A 26816-nucleotide genomic window follows, 5' to 3' on the forward strand; every position below is an offset into this window, starting at 1 on the left:
GCGTACTAAAATGTGAACATGCTCTTAAGGATTTATTCAGGTATCAGCCTTATCAACACGGACTCTGAGATTGTTTACATTGATATGGTTGTGCCCCTTCGGAGATCCAGGGTGAGAGAAATGACGATAGCCTGTCCCCTATGGCCCAGGGCGACAGGTGTGGGAACACAGATCTCCCTCTCTCTCTCAATATAACAGCAAGAGGTGCTTTACAGAAGCTATTGTCTTACACACACATGCGCGGCTTCGGCGGCTTAGCCGGGGGATCAGTAACATTCGGCACAGCACCACAGCAGCAGTTGGCTTTCACTACGCCGTATAGCTTCATGAAATACATCTTAACTCGTTATATGATACGTCGCCGCGAGATGGAAATACAAATAAGCAACAGTGTTACTTTTAGTCAAGGAGATGTTATGACAGTTGATGTCTCCTCACTTGAACGTCAGCGAGCCTTATGTAATTGTCATGTTTTTGTCTTGAATTTGAGTTGCTTTCTCGAATAGCTATAGGATATACATGGCATGTTTGTAAGTGATTTGTTTTGCGACAACCGTGCTGTTCAACACATGAATCATGTTTTATAACCCCACCCCTTGTGCATTTTCCGGCAGTATATCTTGTCTGTTCAATCTTTTAGTAATGTGCAATGAACTTGAAGTTGTAACCGAGCCGAAATCGACTCTCGAGAGACACATCTACATTATTGTGTTTTAGCAAGGCCCTAAAACTTTGAAAACGAATGTAATATGTAGGCTATCAGTCCAGAGTTTATCCCTAGGCATACTTTGTTGTAGGCAGACTGCTGTGAACAAAGAGGAAGTTCATACGCCTTAGCCTATCCACATAGGATGCCAGGAACAATCAAGTAGGTCAAGGTTTCTGTCTGAGGACTTGGATGCTCCGAAATATATTCGGCCATACAATATACCACTTAAACAAGAATTATCATGTTATAAAGTGCTGCACTGTGATTAAAATTCTCCATTCATTGTCAATGGGAATTTAACAAAAATACAGATTAGCTCCGTTCTAAAACGGTTAGTCCCAATACTTGATTCTGATTGGCTGGTTACTGTCACGATAATCCACACCTTCAATCACTTCATATAATTCCCAGCTGATCCCACAGCTCTGTAGCTGTACTGGGGAAGGGGAGCACTTGATTGCCTTACAAGCCCATGCCGTGCGGGCGTCTAAACCGCCCGCGCTCATATGACTGTGAATGTGTAGCTCCGGGTGGCCTCGTAAAGACATCAAGCGCCTCCTATAACCCCCGTCACACTGGCTGACTAAAAACAAGGAAGTGTTGCTCGCTCTGGTGGGCGCAAAGCGTAGCTACTTTTGTGAATTTAATAGTTTTATTAGGTTAATATTGCTATATGTTTGTAACCGTTTTAGAAAAGCAATAAGCCACGCGAGGCCCCAGTTTACCGTGGATTATATAATGGGATTTTATAATGGGCTGCGCTCGTGTCTCACCACTTCTAAAATCCACAGTAACCTGAGACATCTTGTGGCTTATTGCTTTATTCATTGTCAATGGGACAATGTGTAGGACGAAAATAGCTGATTTGCTTGTCTACATGACGACACTATAGCTGAATATAGGAGGGGCTAGCGCCCCTCAAAAATATCAAATGAAAGAAAATAAAATAAAACATAACTTCATTTTCCCGGCTAAGCTGTGTGCCTTCTGAAACCGGGAAAAAAAAGAGCAAAATGTTTTTTTCCCCCCAACAGTGATTAAGGATTAACACTTTAGTTTACAGTTTAGAGAACAGCACTACGGTGGTTATATTTATAATCCCTTACTGGCTAAGAGTGGGGTCAAGTGGACAGTGTTCAGCATGCAGGGTTAAGTGGTCAGTCTTAAGTGGAGCTGAGGGATGTGTGAACATTAGAGCTGCGGACCTTCCTGACCTGTCCACAGTTCCGGTTGGAGTACTGTCAACACAGCACTGGTTTAGAAATAGATTCATGGTCGTGGGGGAACACACAAGCACGCTGTGGAAGGATAACTGAGGTCTTCTGCATAGGAGGGGGAACATAATGAGGTGGTGTGTGCGGGCTAAGGTTATCATTATGCATCCGTCATATTCCACTTCACCGGGATATAACCCGAGTCACTTCAGGACGGCGAGGACGCACAACACAGTCGCAAGAATGCAAGATTGTTTATGCTGCGAGAATATTTTAGGGGATGAAATGAACTGCTCATGATTTAAGGTTGAGGTTGCTTATGTATAATTGTTTAAGTATGTCTGGCTGACCAACATGGCGTACTTCTCCTTGTATTGCGTACTACAGTACTTCTTTCCTGGTAATTTGTTGAAACAAATGTATGTGTTTCAGACGCTCTGCAGATGGATGTGCCCACTCATTTTAATTTACAATGTTTTCTGGATTAAACTAGTTATATTTTAATGCGACCACAAACAACAATCCTGCACTGGCATCGTCATTGTCATGTCTTTGATTCAGTCGCAGGCAAAATTATGCAAAACTAATCCACATGTATATTGGCAGGAACGGGGGTTAAATAGGCAATAGGAAGCTTGTTTGTCTAGGTTCACATGTTGTGCATTACGAGTGGACAATGATAATTGAAGTTGACTGCAGCAGACAGTTCTACTGTGCGTGGTGTGTGTGAGTGAGTGTGTGTGTGTGTGTGTGTGTGTGTGTGTGTGTGTGTGTGTGTGTGTGTGTGTGTGTGTGTGTGTGTGTGTGTGTGTGTGTGTGTGTGTGTGTGTGTGTGTGTGTGTGTTGTGTGAGAGAGAGAGAGAGACTCTGCCCTCCGTGAGGTTGAGAGTCTCTGTTAGTAACCGAATGTGGAGTGGGTGTCATTTGTCCCGCTGTCCCTTCCAGGGCAGGCAGTCTAGCTCTGACAGATTTCCCACAACTGCAAATAGGACAATGGCGCCCCGGGTGTTTTCCACAGCATTCTCTGCCTGCTTTTGTGTGAATTATTTATTTACATTTGTCAGTGACTGAACGGTACTAATGTAATGTGGCTCTCCTTCCTTTGCCAAAGTCTTGCCATGTTGATTCAAAGTCTGCAATGACAACACGTGAGAAATGCACAGTTCATGATTTGTCAAATCACAAAGGCCTTTTAATCTTGGAGCAGAATAGTCCCAGTTCAAAAAGCATTTGTTGTGGGTTATTGTGTCCTTGTGCAGTACACTGACCTTCTATTGTAGCTGCTCCCTTGTATATTATAAAGACTCAAAACGGTGAAGACTTTTTACTGTTTGAGTGGCGGCTTAGAGTGCAGCAGTCCCGGGAGTGAACTAAACAGGAACAAAGAGGACTCCAACCACTTAATGTTACACAGAGGTCCTGTACGAGGTCCAAGGCTTATTTTCTCCTTTTTCATTTGGCAAAAGAAGCGCAAGAGGCACGTCTTTTGGGGATTGTTTCGGCTGTAGCAGTTGCTCGTAGTCTATAATTCAGGCCTGACGGCGCGTTCCGCTCTGCGTTTCAGATGAAGCAGATACCCGCTGTCAGGGAGACTTACTGTATAGATTGCGGGTCAGCTGAACTTTTCTCCCCCTCCCGGAGTGGCAGAGGGCTTATTGATCCTGAACCCTGTTCCAAGGGAGCTTCGCTGAACTGTAGCACCTAATATCACTCCAGAGGAAGAGAGGAGTCTGCAACACACCCTATAACCACCACGATCCATACTGGTTTTAACCGAGGTCTCTCAGTCTGCACAGGGGGAGCGTTTAGACTTTAGAGAGATGAAGCTGCTGTTTTTGCACACCCCTTTAGATTTCTTTTGCTTTTTAATTGTATTTATTTATTTGTTTGTTTGTTTGTTTGTTTGTTTGTTTATTTATTTGTTTATTTTATTTTGTTTATTTTTACAACTGAGAAAGTGCTTTTGTTAATGAAATAATAGTGATTGAAAGCAATTAAGCTAGTAAAGTAATTTTAATTAAAACATAAAATAATAATAATAATAATAATAATTTAACTTTTCAAATTCTGCAGATTATAGATAACAGGAGGGACTGCAGTATTATAAACACTGGGCAATTTAATAATCCGGAGAGTATGATTGCTTTGATAGGTAAACCAATGGTTGATGTAATACAGCAGTGCAGGCTTCAACATGTCCCCATGTCTCACTTTCAGTTGGACTTAGTGTAACGTGATTTGGGCTACATTAGGATTGGGAATGTGAAATAGGAGTATAATGCATCAGATTTTATTTTTTTTATTTTTTTTATAGAATGCTAAGCATGGCAGCCCATGAATGTATTCCACTGCATGACTATGATGATGACTCAGCTTTTCAAAAATGTTACAGGCCCTGCGAGAACGACTCATGTTAGGGTGTTGATGATTACAGTCACTCACCCTCTTTGATGGTGGGTTGAAGTGTGTGTGTGTGTGTGTGTGTGTGTGTGTGTGTGTGTGTGTGTGTGTGTGTGTGTGTGTGTGTGTGTGTGTATGTGTATGTGTATGTGTGTGTGTGTGTGTGTGTGTGTGTGTGTGTGTGCGTGTGCGTGTGCGTGTGCGTGTGTGCGCGTGTGTGGTGTGCCTCGGAGTGAGCAAACACATGCAGTGCGCCATTAAAAAAACCCTTATTATGTCTAAAAAGATGTAATGTATCGGGCAAAACATTTGAGAAATGTGATTTATCTCCTTATGTATTCATTTAAGTAGGCCTTTGGCTATTCAACGTTCAAGTGCCATAGAAGGAAATGCCTTTGATCACTGGGCTCTTGTTACAAGTCCATAGTGTTTATTCCACACATTTTCTTATTTTGAGTCCGGTCATGTGAATAAGCTCTCTGCAGCTAGCCCTGTGGCTGTTGACTGCCTCACTCTGACAGAGGCTCGGAAATAAATAACATTTTACATTTTAATGTGGTGAAAGCAATCTCAGTGGAGAAATGGCTACATTATTATTTTTCAGAGGACCTCGTCTCGGCTCACCCTTACTAATCCCTCTCCGCCACCCTTACCTCCAGTCTCTCCACTTAAACCACATGACCAACACTCTTAAGCACTATTCTGGATGAGGAGCAGGGGGTTAGGTGTGTGTGTGTGTGTGTGTGTGTGTGTGTGTGTGTGTGTGTGTGTGTGTGTGTGTGTGTGTGTGTGTGTGTGTGTGTGTGTGTGTGTGTGTGTGTGTGTGTGTGTGTGTGTGTGTGCGCACACGCACGCGTGTGCGTGAGTACTGTGAAAATGAAGACGTTTCGTCTAATTTCACACCCAGAGCTTGATCGCTAGGTTCTTATTATATCCCATTTGCTTCCCTCCACTGCCTTTGATGAAAGGACGGCAGAAAAAGCTGTGACAGGACAAAAGGGGCCCTCCATCAAAACACATTTTGTTTGGGGTCTTTTTTTTTTTTAGCTTTGCTTTATAGTCCGGCCCCAGCACTTTCCCCTCAGTTTGCCCTGGTTTCCATCTCTCATTAGCAGCAACCCCATCTCAACACATTAATTTTTATTTAAGTCTGATGGTGCGACATGGAGCATGGGGATGTCCACCCCCTGTCCTTGGTTCACATGGAGCGACACTCATTAAAGAGATGGTGGCAAGGTCAACGGCTACTCATGACCCACGGATGTCTGGGCAGTGGGTACGATTAGGTAGCAGGGGTTGATTTAAAAACAGCTAGAAATATACAAAACAGACCCAAAAAAAAAGAAAGAAAGTCTTCTATCATGCCATCACTACCAAGTCTAATGTGCATATGTTGAATATATACAAATGGATGTAAAATAGGTTTAGATTCCATTGGCAGTGAGATTGATTCTGACATGCACTTTCATATAGTGTTAAGTTCATTGAAACCACAGAGGTACTACAGTTCTGTTCCCCGTTGTCATTGTTTATGTAAAATGAAAGTAAAAGTGTCCTGTAGTGTAAGTCCATTATGGGCTGGGCTTCCTTGGAAGCATGACACTTAAATAAAGAAATAAATCTATCAAAACTCTCTAAATGTTGGCTGTAGTACTGCTCCATGTTTACGGCCATCAGAGAGGCATTGTTTTGCTCTGTACTGCACAGAAGTCACATGGAACGGTTTGTGGATATATGTTTTTATCTTCTGTAGTACAACATTCCATGTAGGATGCAGGATGAATGCATGAATGGGAGTCGTGTCTGCGCACAATGGCTGATGACAGAATGCCACAGCGCAGTGCAACGCAACGGCAGGAGCTTAACAGTATTGCATGTGCCCCAGAATGCTTTATAGTATACCACCAACAGAGCTACCAACCTGCACACATTTTGTGTACCAACCACGCAATTCTAGGTGTCTATACGCCTAGAATTGCATGGTTGGTACACAAAATGTGTGCAGGTTGGTAGCTCTGCACCAACTTCACTGTGTACATATCCTTAATTTGACAGTACACAGGTATCATGAGCATTCTAGTTTCTATGCATAATCATTGAAAAGTGCTTCTGTTCAAGCTTAATTTTAGCTTGTTTTACAGTTTGCCAATTTGGTAGAGACGGTCAGTGACTGAGATCCAGATAAACAAGCTGTTGTGTCCTTGGCTGTACAATACTGTTTGTCTGTGTCGCATGGTGGATTTGGACTGGCTCAAGCTGGAGAATGGGTTGCAAGAATTGTGGAGGGAAAAAAAGAGGAAAGAACAAGAAAAAACCTTAACATTTCACATAGCAGTGATTAATTGAGACATGGGAATTAAAAACAAATGCCGTTCTAATTAGTCAGAGTGTTTGATGGAATGCCACTCCGCAACAGGAAAGGGTGACTTTATTCTCTCAACCTGTCAAAACGCTGTCAAAATCCTCACTAAGCACACACTAATTTGGGAAATTATGTCAGCTGTGAAGTGAAGAGTGAAGGGAAGGGTGGAGGAAAGAGCGGGGTTGAGAGCAGTGCAGGGAGCGGGCTGGTGCAAAGTGGCTCTGGGGGTTAAGCACTTAAGCCCTATATACTTAGTTATAGGGCAAATAGCTGACCTGCAACGCTTTGCATTGCAATGCGTAGATTTCTGCCATTTCTGGCGGGGTGAAAACGTAAAAAAAGAAATAGGGGCGACGGGTTAACGAAGGTTTTTCCTCCGCTCATATTCTGGGGTCAAGGTCATGATTCACTTGGCAGTTAGAATGCATGGAGTTTTTTTTCTTCTTTCTTTTCTTTCTTTTTTAGCAGAGGGCCTTGGGTTTTGATCCGTAGCCAAGTGGATTGGAAAACCGCAGAGGTTGCATCTGGAGCCTGTAAGAGCGCATGTCAATTTGCGTGCATTATGCGGATTTTGGAGTAAACTATACCCAGAAGAAATCTCCAAAGGGAAATTTGTTCTTTAATTTTTCTTGATTTGATTACTTTTATAATACGATTCTGCTGAATTGATTGGAGCGTGACTTAGATTATGGTAAATTCATGTCAAGTGTCTTACAGTCCTGCGATATAAGCCAGTCCCCTTAAAGCAGTGAATGTAGGCTTTCACTAATGTCAATAACCAATTACAGTATGTGCTGTGAATGTATCCTATAAAACCACGGAAAAGTGGGACGCGCCGTCTCATAAACCGGAGCCTTTATTCTCTGGAGGAGTGATTTTATTTCTCCCATTTCTGTAAAAGCATTACATTCCTGCTGTTCCAACCAGAGGACAGGGAGTTGCACTGCAAAGAGGGCTGGGTGTCAATAAGACTTTCAACTCAACCAGTCCAAGAAGTGGGGATTATTTGGAATCTAAAAAAAATCAACCCTCCCCCCTTTTGTTATATTCATGTCCATCTCTGAATAGAATAATTGATAAAGAATGCTGTATTATTAACCAGCAAAGAGAGGTTGGGGTTCAATATGAATGGAGCTCAAAGTCAAAGTGACCTCCAGGCATTGAATGACGAGCAGGGACGAACACCTGTTCTTCATATTGTATGAGCAGTGGTGTAAAGTGAAGTACATTTACTTAAGTAAACATGTTAGGTATTTGTATTCCAATTTCCAACACTTACTTCTACTCCACTACATCTCAGATCCAAATATTGTACTTTTACTCCACTACATTTATTTGAAAAACTTTAGTTATTATTTACTTTGTAGATTTTGATTACGAAAACATACATTAACCACTTCAGCCCTATACATTTCGGCCATTTAAAAAATATATCCGATCTACAAGCGCACAATGTGTGGCGGTGCGACGCATAATGCATAATGATGAGTACTTTTATTTTTGGTACTTGAAGGCATTTTGATGCCAATACTTTTGTACCTTTACTCATTTTGAATCCCGGAGCATTTGAGTACTTTTTTTTTCCAGTGGGACTAACACCTGTTCTTTATATTGTATGAGTTATTCATCTTGACTGTAAGGTCTTCTAACAGTAGCAAGGTTGGTGCTGCAAGCCAAATCGGATCTCCAGCTGCTGCTTACAGTGCAAATACCAGCTTGTACAGTGTGTGTGTGTGTGTGTGGTCCTACCTGTCAGCCAGAGACCACACTATGCCCTCCATTCTATAATCCTGAATTGACTTAGTCAATGAATTCAACATTAATTGATAAAACAAAACAAAAAACACCAACACTTGATTCACAAATGATAGGACATTCATTCTCAACTGCGCATTTGTATTTAGTGAAGTGATAGATTATAATCACAAAAGACTACAGGTGCACAGTACCATACCTTAACACAGGGGTATTCAACTAGATTAGGTTCGGGGGCCACAACTGTAGAATGATTGTGCGTGGAGGGCCGCACAGCACATTTTTGTTTTTATTCTACAAATGCTTTTTTTAGGATTACTGTCATTTTGATAATCTAGCACTTTATATATCGCACACATCATACCAATAAGATTATTTTTGAAAATTCTTCAAAGGGCCACTAGGGGGCGCTCCGTGGGCCGCATTTGGCCCGCAAGCCGCCAGTTGAATAGCCCAGCCTTAACAGTTGATAGGAGGCGATTGAATGGCTTCAGGTACCCATTATCCAAAAATGTGATTCAAGAAGCTAATCTATTTTCAGTGACGATGAAAGGTAGAATTCATATGTTGGCACAATAAAAAAATAATTTAACAATCTTATCCTTAATTGTTTTCATAATTTCATCTGCCATAGATTGCATTGCGAGTGTTATGAAAACGAAGTAAAATGAAAAGTCAAAATAATTTTCATGCAATCACCATGTTAGTATGAGTAGAGAGATGGAGTCATGTTTTCTATTTGTTGTGAGCTTGTAGATCTGCTTGGTTAGAGTAACTTTATTTAAAGTAGTCAAACTATACTGTAGTAATAGAAATCCTGTTCAGAAGCATCTTCTATTAACATGCATGATTTCAGAATGCCTCAAATCCAGTTTGAATCGCAAATTCGCAATACCTAAACATCATCATTAAACTCATGAGATATTATGTAAGGGATAATGTGGATAGATAAATCACCAACAGGGTGATTTATCTATCAACAATGACCACCTAGCCATGCATTATGCCGCTTATTACACGGCTACTTAACTTACGGTAATGAAAGTATTCCAAGTTGGCCCCGCAGAGGAAATGAGTATTGAACAAATGGAAAAAAAATCAGGTACTGGCACTGCATCGCCTATTTCTCGCTTCAAATGTTTTCAAAAGCATTCTTGAGAGGAGAGCAATGTTTAGCTGTAAATGGCATTGTGTGTTTGTTTACATGGCTGTCATGTTGGGTACAGCATAAAATCCAAGCAGCCCAGCAGGTGCTCTGAGCCTTTGATTAGGCAGCGGTCTGATATAGAGCGGAGAGGTCAATCAAGCCGCATAATCATTTGCTTTAATGTGTCTTTGTCCTTTGTGCCAACAGTGGGAGGAGGTGAGCGGCTACGACGAGAACATGAACACCATCCGCACGTACCAGGTGTGCAACGTGTTCGACAACAACCAGAACAACTGGGTGCGCACCAAGTACATCCGGCGGCGCGGCGCGCAGCGCATCCACGTGGAGATGAAGTTCTCGGTGCGCGACTGCAGCAGCATCCCCAACGTGCCCGGCTCCTGCAAGGAGACGTTCAACCTGTACTACTACGAGACTGACGCTGACACGGCCACCCGGACGTCGCCGCCCTGGATGGAGAACCCGTGGACCAAGGTGGACACCATCGCAGCCGACGAGAGCTTCTCCCAGGTGGACCTGGGCGGCCGCGTGATGAAGATCAACACGGAGGTGCGGAGCTTTGGCCCCGTGTCGCGCAACGGCTTCTACCTGGCCTTCCAGGACTACGGCGGATGCATGTCGCTCATCGCCGTGCGCGTCTTCTACCGCAAATGCGCGCGCATCATCACCAACGGGGCCCTCTTCCAGGAGACGCTGTCCGGCGCCGAGAGCACGTCCCTGGTGGCGGCCCGGGGCGTGTGCATCCCCAACGCGGAGGAGGTGGACGTGCCCATAAAGCTGTACTGCAACGGGGACGGGGAGTGGATGGTGCCCATCGGGCGCTGCATGTGCAAGGCCGGGAACGAGCCCGTGGAGAATGGGACTGTTTGTAGAGGTAAGAAGGCTCAATGCTCGTATTATTATTACCACTGTGTTTTCATCAACTCTGCTAAGCCCAATGAGCCAGCCCAGCTCTGTCCTCATAACAGAGTAAATCCAGACACTAAAACATGCATTCCATATGGCGCATATATACTGTGCTTGTCAGTTTACCATTGTAAGCTCTTGCCCACATCCACTTATTCCCAATGATCTGACAATATAAGTACATGAAAAATGGCTGTATGTTGAACAAGACGATGGCATGCAACGCTCACACATCAACATGCCATCGCCGCATTTTCCACATGAATCATTGCCGTTCTTTACGCTTTCCAATAGACGCTGAACATCCCTTCATGAGACAGTTCTGACTCGGAGGGGTGGGCTGTGTGGGCTGAAGATATATTGCCCCTCTTTTGAAGTGTGTGACAGTCAAACGTGTCTGCTTCATTTCTTCTGAGCCGCCATAAAGGCACGGGGGAGTGCCTGATCACAGGTGTTTGGACTCCAATCACAGAGGTCTGTCATAACTCAGCCAAGTTCTCCCCATTCCCAAAGATATTTATGACTTTCCATACTCTACCACCATGTAGAACGAATTCTTGAACTGTATTCTACAAAGAATAGAGGCAATTTCTCCCGATGGGAGGACTTCCATTAAAGTCAGGACCGGGTATAATGCTTCTGCATACTTACGATATAAGGATATATTCCATTTAATAATTCCTTAATTCATCCTGTGCCGGTGGAAAGCACCATGAAGATTGATTTTAGCTCCTTTTTGGTCTAGGCAGAGAAGCCTCTTCACTTGCCTCGATTCACTGCTGTAGTGCCCATGGGAGGTTTGTGTGTATATGCACTGCAGTCTACCTTTTTCAACATTTCTCAGCAATTTCTAGGTACTGTTACACATTCTCTGGTCTATAAGGACAAAATCAATCCTCTATTTCGCAAACATCAGTTTGCGTTGGCTGGCTGTTTTATCCGCGCCATGCCCTGTCTGGTGGTATTGCCCCGACGTGCTCAGAGACCCCGATCAGCGGGAAGGCAAAGTGAGAAACAGACAGACGGGCCTCACGCTGATCCAGCCAGCCCAACAAACCACCCACCTGTGATCACCAGTTGTTGTTGCTGTTGCCTCTCTCTAGTACCGTAATCACCCCCCAACATCCCCCCCCCCCCCCCCCAGTTCTTGTCAAGTGTTCGGATTCGGGCAAACACTGTCGGGCCCCGCTCGATTAGCGCTAATGAGGACAACTCACTGGTTGTCTTCCTCCTCAAGGAGTACAGGCCAATAAAATGGCATCGTGGTGAAAGTTAGCTATGCTCCGCCGTGGCAAGCCGCCTCTTAATTCCACACCCCCACATAATTACACAGAATCAGGCTTGTTTTTCTGACCTACATGTAATTCGCTGCGTGTGTGGTGGATTGGAACATCTCATGGGGGGGGGGGGGTATTTTGGGGGGGTCCCCAAATTATTTAAATTTATTTTTTAATTAAAATGTTGTATTATTATTATTTTTTTGCAACTGAATGGCTAAAAAAATGGAAATTAAGAGTTTACATAGTACACATAGTACTTGCATAAACTTTCCTTGATGATTATATCTGTTTCAGTATTCATTTATGATATATTTTCTCTATTATTAAGGTTATTTTTGCAGGGGCAGGGGTCGCGAGACATGGCCAAAGCATTTCCAGGGGTCCCCAGCCAAAAACTTTGAGAACCCCTGAGTAATAATAATAATAATAATAATAAACTTTATTTGTATAGCACTTTTCATACATAAAATGCAGCTCAAAGTGCTTCACAGGGCAGGACACAAAAATAAAATACAATAAAACACAAGTAGTTAAAATGATAGAACAATAGCAGAGAACAAAACCGAATATAAGAACATAAAATAAATAAAAACACATAAAATAAATAAATAAAACTCAACTAAAAGCAAGGGTGAAGAGGTGAGTCTTGAGTTGAGATTTAAAAATGTCTACAGATGGTGCGTGTCTGAGCTCGAATGGAAGTTTATTCCAGGCTGTTGGGCCATAGAAGCAAAAAGCTGCCTCACCGTACTTTTTTGTGCACATACCTTTAGGCACTTCAAGTAGGCCAGCGTTGGAGGACCTGAGGGGGCGGCTAGGGACATATCTAGGTAGGCAGTCACGGAGGTACGGAGGTGCGAGACCATTGAGAGCTTTATAGACAAGTAACAGAATTTTAAAGTCAATCCTGAAAACAACCGGAAGCCAGTGCAGTGATGCCAAAACTGGAGTAATATGTTCTCTCATCCTAGTTCTAGTTAAAACTCTAGCTGCTGCATTTTGGACAAGTTGTAATCTGTCAGTCGCTTTCTTAGGGAGTCCTGAAAAGAGTGCATTGCAGTAGTCAAGCCGAGAAAAAACAAAGGCGTGGATTAGCGTTTTTGCATCGTCCAAGGACAAATAGGATCTGATCCGTGCAATATTTCTAAGGTGAAAAAAAGCAATCTTGGTAACATGATTAATGTGTGAATTAAAATTCAATTCAGAATCAATAATAACCCCCAGGTTCTTTACTGTACTGTTACCTTCTACAGTCAGGTTGCCAAGTCTGCCAATTATTGATTCTCTTTGCTCGCTAGAACCGATTATGAGAACTTCCGTCTTATCCTCATTCAGTTTGAGAAAGTTCTCACTCATCCAACACTTGATGCCAGACAGACAGGTCAACAGCGGGTCCAAAGCACAGGGATCGTCTGGGGCCACTGAGGTAGAGTACTGTACTACTGAACGGTAGTGTATGTACTGTATGTATGGTGCACCCGATCCGTCTGCTCACAGCATCAATCAGGTGTTGGTTATTCACCTGGGGCGGCTGTGGCTCAGGGGTAGAGTGCCTGGATGGTAACCGTAAGGTTGCCAGTTCGAACCCGGGCTCCCCCAGAGTTACTGTCGAAGTGTCCTTGAGCAAGACACTGAACCCCTAATTGCTCCCGATGTGCTAGTTGGTGCCTTGCATGGTTTCCGCTGCCATCGGTGTGTGAATGGGTGAATGTAAGGCACAATCTCTGTAAAGCGCCTTGGATAAAGGCGCTATATAAATGCACCATTTACCATTTACCTTGTCAGTGCACTGTAAAATCTCCAGTGTTCATTTATCCTTTGTAACTCTGCTTAAGTTACAAAACAAAACAGCATTCCCCCATCCAGCCATCCAATTCTGGTCATGGTTTATTTACCGTGGTTCGCTAATCAAAGTCTACCTGAAGAAAGGTTCAATTGATACAGCCTCTGCTCCTGCAGTGCGGTGAGAGCTGCCTGCTGTATAACAAGGCCAGAACCTATTATTGCATACTAGACTGAAGCAGATTAACTCACACACAATCACAGACACATACACACATCATTACATGCACGCAAGCACGTACATTTACACATACACAGTACACATCAATCAACACACGCACGCACGCACGCATGCACTCATGCACGCAATGGTTTTGACAGTTCTTCTCGGTGTTGGCGTGTCTTCTGTGATCACATCGACACACATTGAGTGAGCCATTAAAGCTTTATGAGACAGATGCATTATCTGTGAGAGTACAGTTGTGGCGTGCAGCAAACCGCTATGCAGGGGGAGATGGATTTTTATGGCTCCATACAATAGTTATGAGACTCGCCACAAACAAGGTTGAGGATGTGTGCATATGCTACCAGAAACGGCAAATAAAACCATTAAACCTGAAGAAGGTTAGTACTCAGTGGTTGGCCTCCATTGTTCAGAAGCTAATCTTTTTTTTTTTTGTACAGAAGGCTGCCACCAATTGCTTTCTGCTCCATTCATCTTCTTCTAACGTTGAAAGTTGATAGCACTGCGTGAGACTGAGACTGTGGTCAGTCGATGCCTTTCAGCTGCCAGTGGTTTTGGGTAATGAATTGATTTATGAAAGATGCGCCTTGGCCTTCTCGCCAAATGTTTTGGAGGTAATGAATTGATTTGCGCGGGATGCCCTCGGAGGGGTTGTTAGATATCCTCTTTCATAGCTGGATCATGGGGCCGTGGAGACAATGTGGAAGCCGGCCCGAGATGAAAGAGTTATTAATATTACAGTACAAACGGCCCGTTTGTACTGTAATATTAATAACCCATGGTGTTCAGAGAAAACATGTAATTGTAACATTACGCATGTAACAATTAAATTCTTGGCAGGGGTCCTGATGAAATAACAAAATATTGACAAGAAGGCGGGTGTTTAAAGCCCAGATTGGCGTTGCTTTTTCTGCCGCCCCCCTGATCCGCGTGACCGTGTTGCGAGCGAGATTCAGTTTCTTGCCTGCGAAGTGCTGGGAGCGAACAAACCACACCGGGGGTCTTTCAGCGCGCGAGGGCCTTGAAAAGACAGATCTGGTTTCTCCCTCGGAGCCTTGAGGAGATGGTGCACCACAGAGACACATGGGGTCCTGTTTGTCCTATAGCCGTTTATTCCTCCAAAATGAAAAGCACTCTCTCCGAGCCCGGGCACAATGAGAGCCATGTTCACGGGTGGAAATGCAAACTCCCTGTTAACAATGCCCATGTGTGTTTTGTCACTGTAATCTGATCACCTAAACCCCATGCCATTGTGGGCAGAAGGGGGGGGGGGGGGGGGTCTCGAGTGTGGGAGTGTGGCTCGTATTATTGGAGTGACGGAGGTTGAGATGTGGGCAAACGGTCATGAAGATATGATCCATCACCATCACGATAAACTACTACTGAATTAACTTTTTCCTTTTCACAGTGAATAGTCTGACTTTATAATCCTAGTCTTATCATCAAGAACATATACTGATACTGGGGCCCACTCACTGCCCCATCAAACCATTTTGCGCCTATGTCATAGTTTGCATTTAGAAAGAACGTTCAACATACACCACTGTGCTATTACTCTGACTATACGGTATATGCATGTATGGGTGGGCAAACGCAGACTTTTAAAGTGAACGCGTATGCTGGCACTGGGAACTGGGGTTTATGCTAACAGCTAGCGGTGGAGATAGAGTTAACCATATTGCACAAATAAATCAAACTAGCACATTTGTTTAAAATGTTTAATACTTGATAAATGTATGATAAATGTAAACAATATATACACAGGATTAATGTAGCTACTTTTTTATGTTAGAGCACTGTATTCTCTCTGACGCTTTAATAAACATATTCAGAAGCCGAGGCATACGTTTCACGTCAAGGCACGGTTTTCATAGTTCCATAGTCGACAAGAGCCTGAACAGAACAAACCAACAGAACTGTTTGTTTATTGAACTTTGTTTGCGCAGTGTGAGGCCCTAAAACAGCTTGCCTTTACTTAACTCCTCACTGAGGGGTAGCTCTTAGGAGCATGTTAGGATTTGGGGTTTCAAAAATTCTAAGCAAAGCATTGCAACCATATACAGTAGGCCTATCTTAATGAACTACAGACTGTCTTTGAGAATCATTGCACAATAGGTTGGAACAAATACATAACCAGGGATGCCTTCCCCAACTACATGCAGACATGAAATCATGCCCTTATCTCAATGCCAATAACCTTTCAAATACATTCTCTCCTAATGTCTGTACTGTGCCATAGTCACCTGAATCTCATCTCCTTGTGTCGTGAAGAAGTATCAGATCAGTTTCTGTGCCATGTTGAGTGATATCTATTTCTCGGATGATGAACACAGCAGGATCCATACCTTTGTGACTCTGTTTAAACACAAACCCGCTGGTGCATTCATGCCACAGTTATTTTTTGCCCTACTATAGTTTTGGCATTCTCCGCTACAACGATGCATACATAACATTGCCAGCTGTGGGGACAGGGTCATTAACATCATGCTCTTAAGCTTCCTGGGAGGACGTGGCTCGATTCCTCGCTTATAGCTCCTCAGAGATGACTTTTAATCCTCACTCCAATTGCTTTAAGCAGGAATAAGTGACCTGGAATGACTGTCAAAACGGCGGACTGAGTTGAACTTCTGGTTCATTTTTTTAGGATGAGATGCCAGAGTTTGTCTGCCGATTGGTTGTGGAATCTCTCCGATAACCAAGCAACAAAACCACAGCATGGCCGTCCATCTGGGGTAATCGCAAGTACATGTCCATTAGGCTGGCATATACTAGCTAGTATCTACTGTACATACATACGTGCATGTACAGGTCCTAATCTGTACAAAGACTCTAATAAAAAGCTTACATTTCGGAAAACTGACAAATCTGCTGTCAGTCCCTGCCTATGCCAGTTGCGTAATGCCCATGTGCAATTTCAGATTGATTGGTCAACCCATTGAGTACAAAATGGATGCAGGCAGGCAGGCAGACAGGCAGACAGACAGACAGACAGACAGACAGACAGACAGACAGAGTCCTCTCACATTTAGCTCCTGCAGATCAGATTCATAATGAGTCAGCAGGTAACAGAAAACAGCATGACGGTTGCGGCTGGCGGACAGAGCCTTGTAGCTGCTGTACTGTACATGCTGTCCTGCTGACATACAATGGCATTAGTGTGACACACAAGATGTTCCGACAGTGAAACCAATTAAGTGTTACCTGAGAAAGAGAGGAACTCACAGGGAAAGTGAGGAACACGAAACCTGATGCCTACATCTTGCTCCCTGCTTTTACACTGATGTTACCTTCACAGTACACATGTTCTTTGTAGAAATAGTTAGTTACAATAATTGTTGTTCAACTATATTACTATTCCATTATAAAGACAGTTCTGCATGTGTTGCCCAGCACACCCACACAGCAGTTTCCACAACCATGCACTGAAAATCACATTCACGGTGAAAAGTTAATCTTTTAAGGTGCATTTCCCTCTCTCTTTGAGGTCTGCATCAGTGGTGGGTCGACCATACTGTAAGCTACACTTGCAAGCCAGGAACTTGTAATTGCCCACCCAATGCAAGCAGATTAGGGCAGAGAGCTCTGGGTAATTCTTCAGCCAAATGTAATAGATAAAGAGAGTTAGTGGGGGATTGAGCACAAGGGTACTGGGCTTGGGGAAGACATGGAAAAGAGGAGGGAAGGATGGAGCAAAGGAGGGGGATCGGGATATGAGAGGCAGGAAATGAGTCCACCGTGCCCCCCATCCCGATCCCACCCCCACCAACCCCAAAATCCACTGACAGAATCCCAATTATTTCCGCCTTGTCGTCGTCAGGAGAGGGTTTAAGCGGTGCAGTGCAGATACACGTCTGTGGCATTCCCTTTTATTTCCCTGGGTGCCTCCGTCTCTTAATGGCAACTCTAATTGACTAACGGCGTACGCGGGTGGGTTGTGGGGAGGGGGGGGGGGGGGGGGGTCAGCCATGCCAATGGCTTCTCCCTGGTGCCTGAACGAAACACAGAGCGAAGGCAAAACAAACACACCCCCTCAAGGTTTGTGCTGCATTGCATGTGTGCGAAAACAAAGACATGTGATGAAAGGATTGGTTGTATGGGGCTGGCATTGAGGGAGAAATAGAGGGAAAGGGAGAGAGATAGAGAGAGAGAGAGAGAGAGAGAGAGAGAGAGAGAGAGAGAGTTGGAGAGAGAAACGGGCTGAGAGAGAGAGAGGAGTGAGACATTGCTGGAGAAATAAAACATCCACAGATGGTCTGCACTCCGCAGACATTCACTGGGTTTCTTCACCTCTCAGTGAAAGCCATATTAGATTGATGGGCTCTACGATGCTGCTGACAGGTACCTTTTTAGCGAGCATACGGAGCACACATTCGCCGTCGGAGCAGATGTTCATTACCGACAAACATTTGCCCCGCTAGTAAATAGCATTATAAGCAACGCAGCTTAATTTCCTTAATTGATCTTTTCATTTTGAACCTATACAAGCTCTCTCTCTCTCTCCCTCCCTCCCTGTGTGTGTGTGTGTGTGTGTGTGTGTGTGTGTGTGTGTGTGTGTGTGTGTGTGTGTGTGTGTGTGTGTGTGTGTGTGTGTGTGTGTGTGTGTGTGTGTGTGTGTGTGTGTGTGTGTGTGTGTGTGTGCGTGTGCGTGCGTGCGTGCGTGCGTGCTCAGTCCGGGGTGGTCTAAATGCTACACAAGGATGCAGTATCAGCAGGAGGGGTACACGGGACCTCTGGGATGTGTCATTCTGTCCACACAGACCCAGGGGGACAGTCATGGCCTCTTTTATCCTCCCTCTCCCTCACAGTGATGGGATTCCAGCATGGCCAGGGGCTTTTTATATGCCCGCCTGTCTCTTTTTCTTTATCTGTGTTGCTTCCTGCACAAACGGGGGAATTGACAGAACGAGAGTGATGTCCAATTTTCTTTTTTGCCGAAAATAGCAGGTGTACTTTCTATAAGCTGTGCTGTGTGACACGACACGTCACATAGATCTGCTATTTGCAGCATGTGACACTGTCATACGTACCACGAAAGTATAAATTAAGCTTGTGTCAAGCTGGGACAGAGAGCTATAAGGACAGTACATTTGGGGACTGAGAGAAATAAATCAGTTGTATGCATGCAGATGATGTGATCACATGTGTAACAGTGTTTGCAAATAAATACTTTCTTTATAGTTCATAGGTCATGTTAAACTTTGGAGTCGGGACACGGCTATAGTTATATTTTATTTTGTTTTGTATGTGTGTTGCATGTGGGTAAACCTCAGTACACACGCACACGCTCTAGCCTCTTACCCATTCTCACAGCACATCCATCACACATGAACGTGATAAGGCAAGCTGAGATGTTTGTGAATCGCCTCAAGCTCAAAGATCACGGCCTGTCAAGTGTGTAAACCAGTTCCATATGTCCCTGTGCGTGTGCTGGGCTGTGCCCCGCTCCCATATGGCTCTGCCCGTGCCGTGTCCAGTCCCCCAGTCTGTCGTCTCCCTATCTTACACCATCTCTGGAATCCTGCATTGGGATGGTATAGCCGTACCACCGTCTCTCTTGACGAAGCAGGTCTTTCTTTTCTCTCTTTTCTCCTCTCCCCATTCATTGGTGCATGTTTTTTTTCTTCTTCCTATCAGAGTCCAGTAGATGGTAACGTCTGTTTCTTATTGGTGACACCTTCTCATCTCTAATCCTTTCGGCCCCAATGTTATACCACAGAGTTCTATACTAGAGACTAGTTCACTTGGTCTCTGGTGGTCTCGCGTGAGAGTGCTGGTAAGCAGTGAGGGACCTCACAGTGATCTCACAGTTCACCATTACCATCCCCTTAGATACGTAGAACCCAACCTGCCACCGGGGGATAAGGGCTGAGAGTCGTGCGGTGCGGACCAATATGAGAAGCCGTGCCTCGTTTTCTCATCAGGGATATGGCTGGCGTCTCTTCCCCAAACACGGCCCCATACGCTCTCTCTCTCTCTCTGTCAGATGTCCTCGACTCCTGTCCCATCCCACAGTCTGTGGGCTAAGGGGGCAAGGAGGCAGTGCTGATGGATTGTGCTTCTGTCTGGCAACAGCAATACCAGAGAAACAAGAGGGCCCACTGTTAAAGACGAGGAATCCCTCTAGAGTATCGGTGACCTTGTTTTTCGCCAATGTATCAGAACTCGGTCAATCGCTGTTGCTTGGCGTTTAATGCAGTCGACCTACATTAGTGCCATTCCGAAAGTGAGAGCAGAGAGTGCAGGAGGAAAGCTAATCCATTCCTGACATGGGTTGGATGTGCCACGCGTACTGCTTGGCCGCGGCGTACCCGGAGACGAGTGCAGTTGTTCGCACACAGTTAACCCCTCAGCCGTAATGCTGAGAGGCTGAGCGCTAGTGGAATCCAGATTCTGTTTCACGCAGAGCCGTCATTCAATCCCGCAGAGTATCATTGATGAGATACTGTTACTTTTGTACATAAAGGTGCTTCTGTTTGGCTTGTGGTGTGCACGTAACCTGTACAGGTGTCCCTTAATCTTAACCTACAAGAGGGAAGCAACGCCAGCAGATGTGGCGATAGACTCGACAATGACGGATGTATAGTTTGACATCATTACCTTACCGTACCATACCAGAGTGACTTGTATAACCGGGACTAGTTCTGGGGTGATATGCAGTACCATGTGTCACGAGATTAATACTTCATGGTACTGTAAAGTGGGGAAGAGGTTTGTCCGCTGCTAGACCTCAGAGCCATAATGGATTCTAAAAGAAGTATCATTGCCATCCTCTTTTAAATTTCAGCAGGTTTTTAAAGATTAAAATGGTAGCATGACTGAGGGAACCGAAACGGGGGGTGGGATAGAAATATCGGGTCGAGAAAGAGATAAGGAGAGAGAGAGTAGGGAGAGTGAGAGCTAGAAGGTGAGTTAAAGACGGAGAGAAAGAGAAATATTTGAGCGAGGCACACTTTAACAGCTCCATTTCCGTTTTTTATTGCTGTGATATCAAGGCTGTATGCCTGAGTGACCATAAGACACTTACACTTACTGCACTAAATAACTATAAGGATGAGAGCTGTTCTCTTTCAGGGAGAGAAAGATAAAGTTTGTTTGGTGAAATTCTCCGGTTTCTGCAATTTCTTTTTAGGTTTACACTTTACTTACACACAAAAGGTACTGTATGAGTATGACTATGAAGTGCATGGTCCTCTGTCTAAAAATGTAGCTCTGTTTTAGTGTTATTAGTTCATTTTTGTATTTGTCTCTTACTCTTACAAGTCGACTCCATGTTGCTGTACTCCAGTAGAGCTATTGGTATCGTCAGCAGATACTAATAATAATAATAATAAACTTTATTTGTATAGCACCTTTCATACATAAATGCAGCTCAAAGTGCTTCACAGGGCAGGACACAAAAATAGAATACAATAAAACACAAGTAGTTAAAATGATAGAACAATGGCAAAGAACAAAATTGAATATAAGAACATAAAATAAATAAAAACAAATAAAAACACCACATGCAGCAAATCAGTCAGGACAGGGTAGGAACGTGCATATTAAAACTCAACTAAAAGCAAGAGTGAAGAGGTGAGTCTTGAGTTGAGATTAAAAAATGTCTACAGAGGGTGCGTGTCTGAGCTCGAATGGAAGTTTATTCCAGGCTGTTGGGCCGTAGAAGCAAAAAGCTGCCTCACCATATTTTTTAGTTGCCATTTTTTTAGGCAAAGCGAGCAGGCCAGCAGTGGAAGACCTTAGGGGCCGGTTTGGGACATATTTAGGCAGGCAGTCATGTAGGTAGGAAGGTGCGAGACCATTGAGAGCTTTATAGACAAGTAAAATAATTTTAAAATCAATCCTAAAAACAACCGGAAGCCAGTGCAGTGATGCCAAAACTGGAGTAATATGTTCTCTCATCTTAGTTCTAGTTAAAACTCTAGCTGCTGCATTTTGGACAAGTTGTAATCTGTCAATCGTTTTCTTAGGCAGTCCTGAAAAGAGTGCATTGCAGTAGTCAAGCCGAGAAAAAACAAGGGCGTGGATTAGCGTTTTTGCATCGTCCAAGGACAAATAGGCTCTGATTCGTGCAATATTTCTAAGGTGAAAAAAGGCAATCTTGGTAACATGATTAATGTGTGAATTAAATTGATCAGAATCAATAATAACCCCCAGGTTCTTTACTGTACTGTTACTTTCCACAGTCAGGTTGTCAAGTCTGCTTATTATTGATTCTTTCTGCTCGCTAGAACCGATTATGAGAACTTCTGTCTTATCCTCATTTAGCTTGAGAAAGTTCTCACTCATCAGTTTATATTTTCTCCAAGTTCGCTCAGCTCTACGACATTCTTGCTTCAGTGAGCGTGTATGCTCATTTAACCAGGGCGTTACTCTGGTGTTATGTTTCTTTTTTGTTTTCAGAGGAGCCACTATATCAAGAGCTGACTCTAGTTTAAGATTAAAATTTTGAACCATATCATTTACTGGGGGAGTATCGGGCAGTGGGGGGCCAGATGACGAGAGAACTCGTCGGCTGCAGAAGAGCTAAAAAAACGCTTTGTTATGGTATATTCAGTGTTATTTTTCTCAACATCAGGGACAGCCATACTGAAAAACAGCAAAAGGTGGTCCGATAGCTCAGGCCTCTCGATCATATCGTTAATAGTGATGGTTAGACCTCTAGTGATCACCAAGTCCAGGGTGTGGCCATGTTTATGGGTTGGCCCAACAATGTGTTGAGCGAAATCAAATGATTGTAATAGATCTAGAAAGCCCTTGGCTACAGGATCCGACGCAATGTCCATGTGCATGTTGCAATCTCCGGTAATCAGAGTTCTGTCATGATTGGTGGAGCAGATAGAAGTTCTGATATTTCTGTTAAAAATGTGGCTTTATTACACTTTGGGGGGCGGTAGATACTAATCATTACCACAGGGGATTGACTCTCTAATATTGTGGCCTGATATTCGAATGATGTAAAATTGCCTAGACACAGAGGTTTAAATTTTAGGGTGTCTGAATTTTTTTTTGCTAGACCACCTCCTCTGCTTTCACGTACTGAGTGAATTAATTTATAATTTAGAGGGCATGCTGCAGCTAACAGAATATCTCCATCAGAGCCAAGCCATGTCTCTGTTAAAAACAGTACATCAAGCTTCTCTTTGCAGATAATATCATTTACAGATGCTGCTTTGTTGGTTAATGAACGTATGTTGAATAATGTAAGGTTTAATTTGATAGATGATGAGGTTGATGATGGTGAAATGGCGCGACTCAGTGGACGTAAAAGGTAGAGTTCAGCGCGGCGTTTGGAGTGATGGTGATTGGATACTTTAGGGGGAATTCTGTTGCCTATAATAGTTGGGATGATGCATGGATGGATGTCAATAGGAGTATTCATAGTCATCATGTACTTTGTAGTATTGTTATTATTGTTATTTGGGACGGGAAAGGTGTGTGCATGTTGAGGTCCGAGCCCAGTGGAGATGGCGCTGGGGAACAGGGTGGAACTATGCTGGGAAGGGCCGGGGCCAGGGGCAGGGGGACGTCAATAGTAGACGGACACATTTCCGGTCAGCGCTGTGTGGTGGCTTACACCGCGAGCCAGGTTAAATGCAAGCATTTTGCTTCCCAGTCTATTCGGGTGGAGACCATCGTTGCGTAATAGAAGTGCGCGGCCCCAGAACAAATTAAAATTATCTATGAAATGTAGATCATGGGCCCGGCATATCCTTGTTAGCCAGGTGTTGAGGCTGGCAATTCTGGTGAAGCGCTCATCATTGCCCATGACAATTGGGATTGGACCGGAGATGAAGAAAGTGAGGCCACTACTGTTTAATATGTCAAAGAGGCATAGAAAGTATTTTTTTGTTTGTTCGGATTTACGGGGAGCTGTGTCGTTCGTCCCAATGTGGACTATCACGCTTGTAATGGATGGTGGGAGTGAATTAAAGACAACTGGGAGTTTCTCTAAGAGGATTGGGACGGTCGCTCCAGGAAAGCAGTGGATTAATGAATGGGGAACAGAAATACCTTTCACAATGGAGTCACCTACGACCAGCAGTGGGGGGGGGGGGGGGGGGGGGGGGGTGGCGGATGTGTATACGGATATGTATATACAATACATATGTTCAACATTCACTCCCTGTACAATTTGGACAATTCAGAGTCTGTTTTCAATAGTGCGTCTTGTACTGTCAGGCATTGCAGTCCTTGTACTAGCATGTGTGTGTCAGCATGTACCGTGAATCTCTCAATAGTTAAGTATGTCAATGTCAGCAAGAAGAATGCCTGCACTTTTATTGTACTTGGCAATTAAAGCTGGCCCAGCTCGTTCTATACAATACAAGAGGAGAGATCCATTCAGGTTGAACTCTGCTGTGAATCGGAAAAAACAACAAACAGAAACTATCTTCAGATTAGAATCAAGGGCAACATTTCCGCAAAGCCCCATGAATCCCAATGAGGGGATCATGTCCACATAATCTATTCACCACTATGTGGTGTTTGACAAAAATAAATAAAAAACTCAGACCAAATCAGAAAGTTTAGATTGAGATTTATTTTTCTTAGGGAATTAATTTTCTAAATGTTTATAAATACTGTTAGATAATATATAAACATGAAAGTCGGTCCGGCACTGGAGAGTTTTCTGTCATCATCATCATCCTCCCAGGAGGTTTCCGAGTTGACGTCTGAGTTTGAAATTCAACCCACACATCCACTGATCTCACTATCTCCTGGCTGAGAAACTGTCCCCTCTCAAAACAAATCAGAGGTAAAAAAAGATTCTTTTTTTTACAAAATTATATATTAAACAAGAGCATTGTGCCAAACTGAGGTATCCATGTTTGATTTATTTTTTACAATTACCCATACAAATTAATTGCTTTGTCGCATGAGGGTGTACAGTATATAACATTGTGGGTGGCTATTAAACTTACTTTGACCGTAGAGATAGTGTTTAGAATTATTTTGTATTCTTCCAAAAATATAATGGAAATAAGGTTGAGTGAATACAGTATAAAATGATATGCCAATTTTAATAGCATTATACTTTTCCGTACTTCATATTGTTAGCAGTTCCTAATACATAACTTATTGCTATGCTCATACAGGTAATGACCATAAAGATTGAAATCTCAGATGCAGCACGTTGAGTACAGTATAATAAATGGTGCATTTATACAGTGCCTTTTTCCAAAGCATTACATTATGTCTCTCTCTGACACACACACACACACACACACACACACACACACACACACACACACACACCACACGCTCGCTCGCATAGTTTTCATGTTGAAAAATACATTTTCCCAAAATAGCAGATGAGCTATTTCCGTGTTCTTTTTTTTAATTGAAAGTATTAAATAGGTCAGGCCATTCTTTGTATATTTCAGATATTGTTATATATGCCCTGCGCAACTTTTGATTACGAAACCTGGCTAAAAGGCAAACGGAAATACATATTTTATTAATATGTCCAAATCCCCCCAAAAAACTTCAACGTATTTTTTTGTAATTCTGACAGCCCCTAGTTACTGTACATGTCTGTCTTGGAGGATTAGCGTTTGATTCCAAGACAGCCGCTCTACCTCGTGAGCCACTGCTACCCGTAACACCACACACATGAATACAGGATGCTGGTCCGTGTGGGAGTGGATGAGGAACAAAGTAATGTTTATACTATTGGCCTGGTTTTAACTGTTGAACTCTTGTTGAAGGGGAATCTTGTTCACTTGCTGTGGGGGACAGCTCAGCTGTGTAAATGGGCTAGTTACAGAATTCTCTTGATGTTAAAACTTCCTTTTTTTCTCCTTAACATCCCCTTGGGCAGCTACTAAGCAAATAAATTACTCTTTATAATGAGCTGTACTGCTATACCTCGCGGAAACCCAATGCCATTGGCTGAAAAGCACCGCTGCGACACATTTTTTGCCCCAGTCTTTATCATTCTCGTTAAAGAATTGGGTTCATCTAAAGGATACAGGGTTTATTTTTTAAACCAGGCTTTGGAAGATGAAAGACGGAGGACAATCCAGAAGGATAATCCTTATCTAGTCTGTTCACCACCACACTATGTGGTTTACCAGTGAGAATAATGCTTCATTTATCGTATGCCAGTGTCCTGCCCTAAAAATAGCCAATCTACAAGCTCACAACGCATTGTTGTGCGATGCGTTGTGAGCTTGTAGATTGGCTCTTTTTGGTGTGGGACACCTTTGTACGACTGAGTATGTGAGACTTTAAGCTCTCACTCTTTTCCTCTTGCTTCCTCTTCGTGTCTTCTTTCCTGCCTTAGCTCTCCTCACTGTGATTCCTGCGTTCCCACAGTTGATGGTGCAGCGAACCCTCATGGGAATCCTCTGTTTATACTGAGTTTATGAAGAGGAGGTGGGATTAAAAACAACAAGCTAATGAGAAGAAAAATACTACCACTTCCTTTCACTGCACCTCACTGCATGTTGTCACTTTATTTTGAGAAACATGCCCATTGCAAAGTTTTGAAAAGAGAGAAGAGAGCAAGAGAAAGAGAAAAGCATCTCAGTCACTCTACAGTCTACATAGAATATCATGTACGTTGGGTCAGAAACTAAGCACTCGGCTGCACTCTCTCCAGTGTTTACTACTAAGCCCGAGCCTGGCCTTGCAGTGTATGGATGCCTGGGAAATGCTGGCTTCGTGCTGGTTTATTGTGGTCATCTCAAGGCTGTTTGGCCTCCACTGAGATATTTGGATGGCGTAAGTGGGGGGGTTCGGTGCTTTTTCATGTGAGTGTTGTGTTCTCGTTCTCTCTCTCTCTCTCTCTCTCTCTGCCAACAAGCTCTGTATGGCACCATCTATACACACACACACACACACACACACACACACACACACACACACACACACACACACACACACACACACACACACTTCCCTTCAACACAACGGGCATCTCCCCCTCTTTCTCTAGCGGGCTTAAATCCACGTCTGGAATACATTAGCCTGCGTTATTAATGAGGCTGTTTTGAT

The 26816-nt window shown here is 43.6% G+C and overlaps 1 protein-coding gene across 1 annotated transcript in view; it reads left to right on the forward strand.

Annotated features, from left to right (window-relative positions):
* ephb2b (eph receptor B2b) overlaps positions 1-26816 on the forward strand; it is a 192350-nt gene that overhangs the window by 73764 nt on the left and 91770 nt on the right. The window contains exon 3 of the mRNA XM_083771730.1: positions 9795-10479. Within this exon, the coding sequence (XP_083627856.1) occupies positions 9795-10479 (685 nt within the window). The remainder of the gene's footprint in view (positions 1-9794; positions 10480-26816) is intronic.

The sequence above is a fragment of the Protomyctophum parallelum genome (genome assembly GCF_964188405.1).
Source record: "Protomyctophum parallelum genome assembly, chromosome: 8".
Lineage (NCBI taxonomy): Eukaryota > Metazoa > Chordata > Actinopteri > Myctophiformes > Myctophidae > Protomyctophum > Protomyctophum parallelum.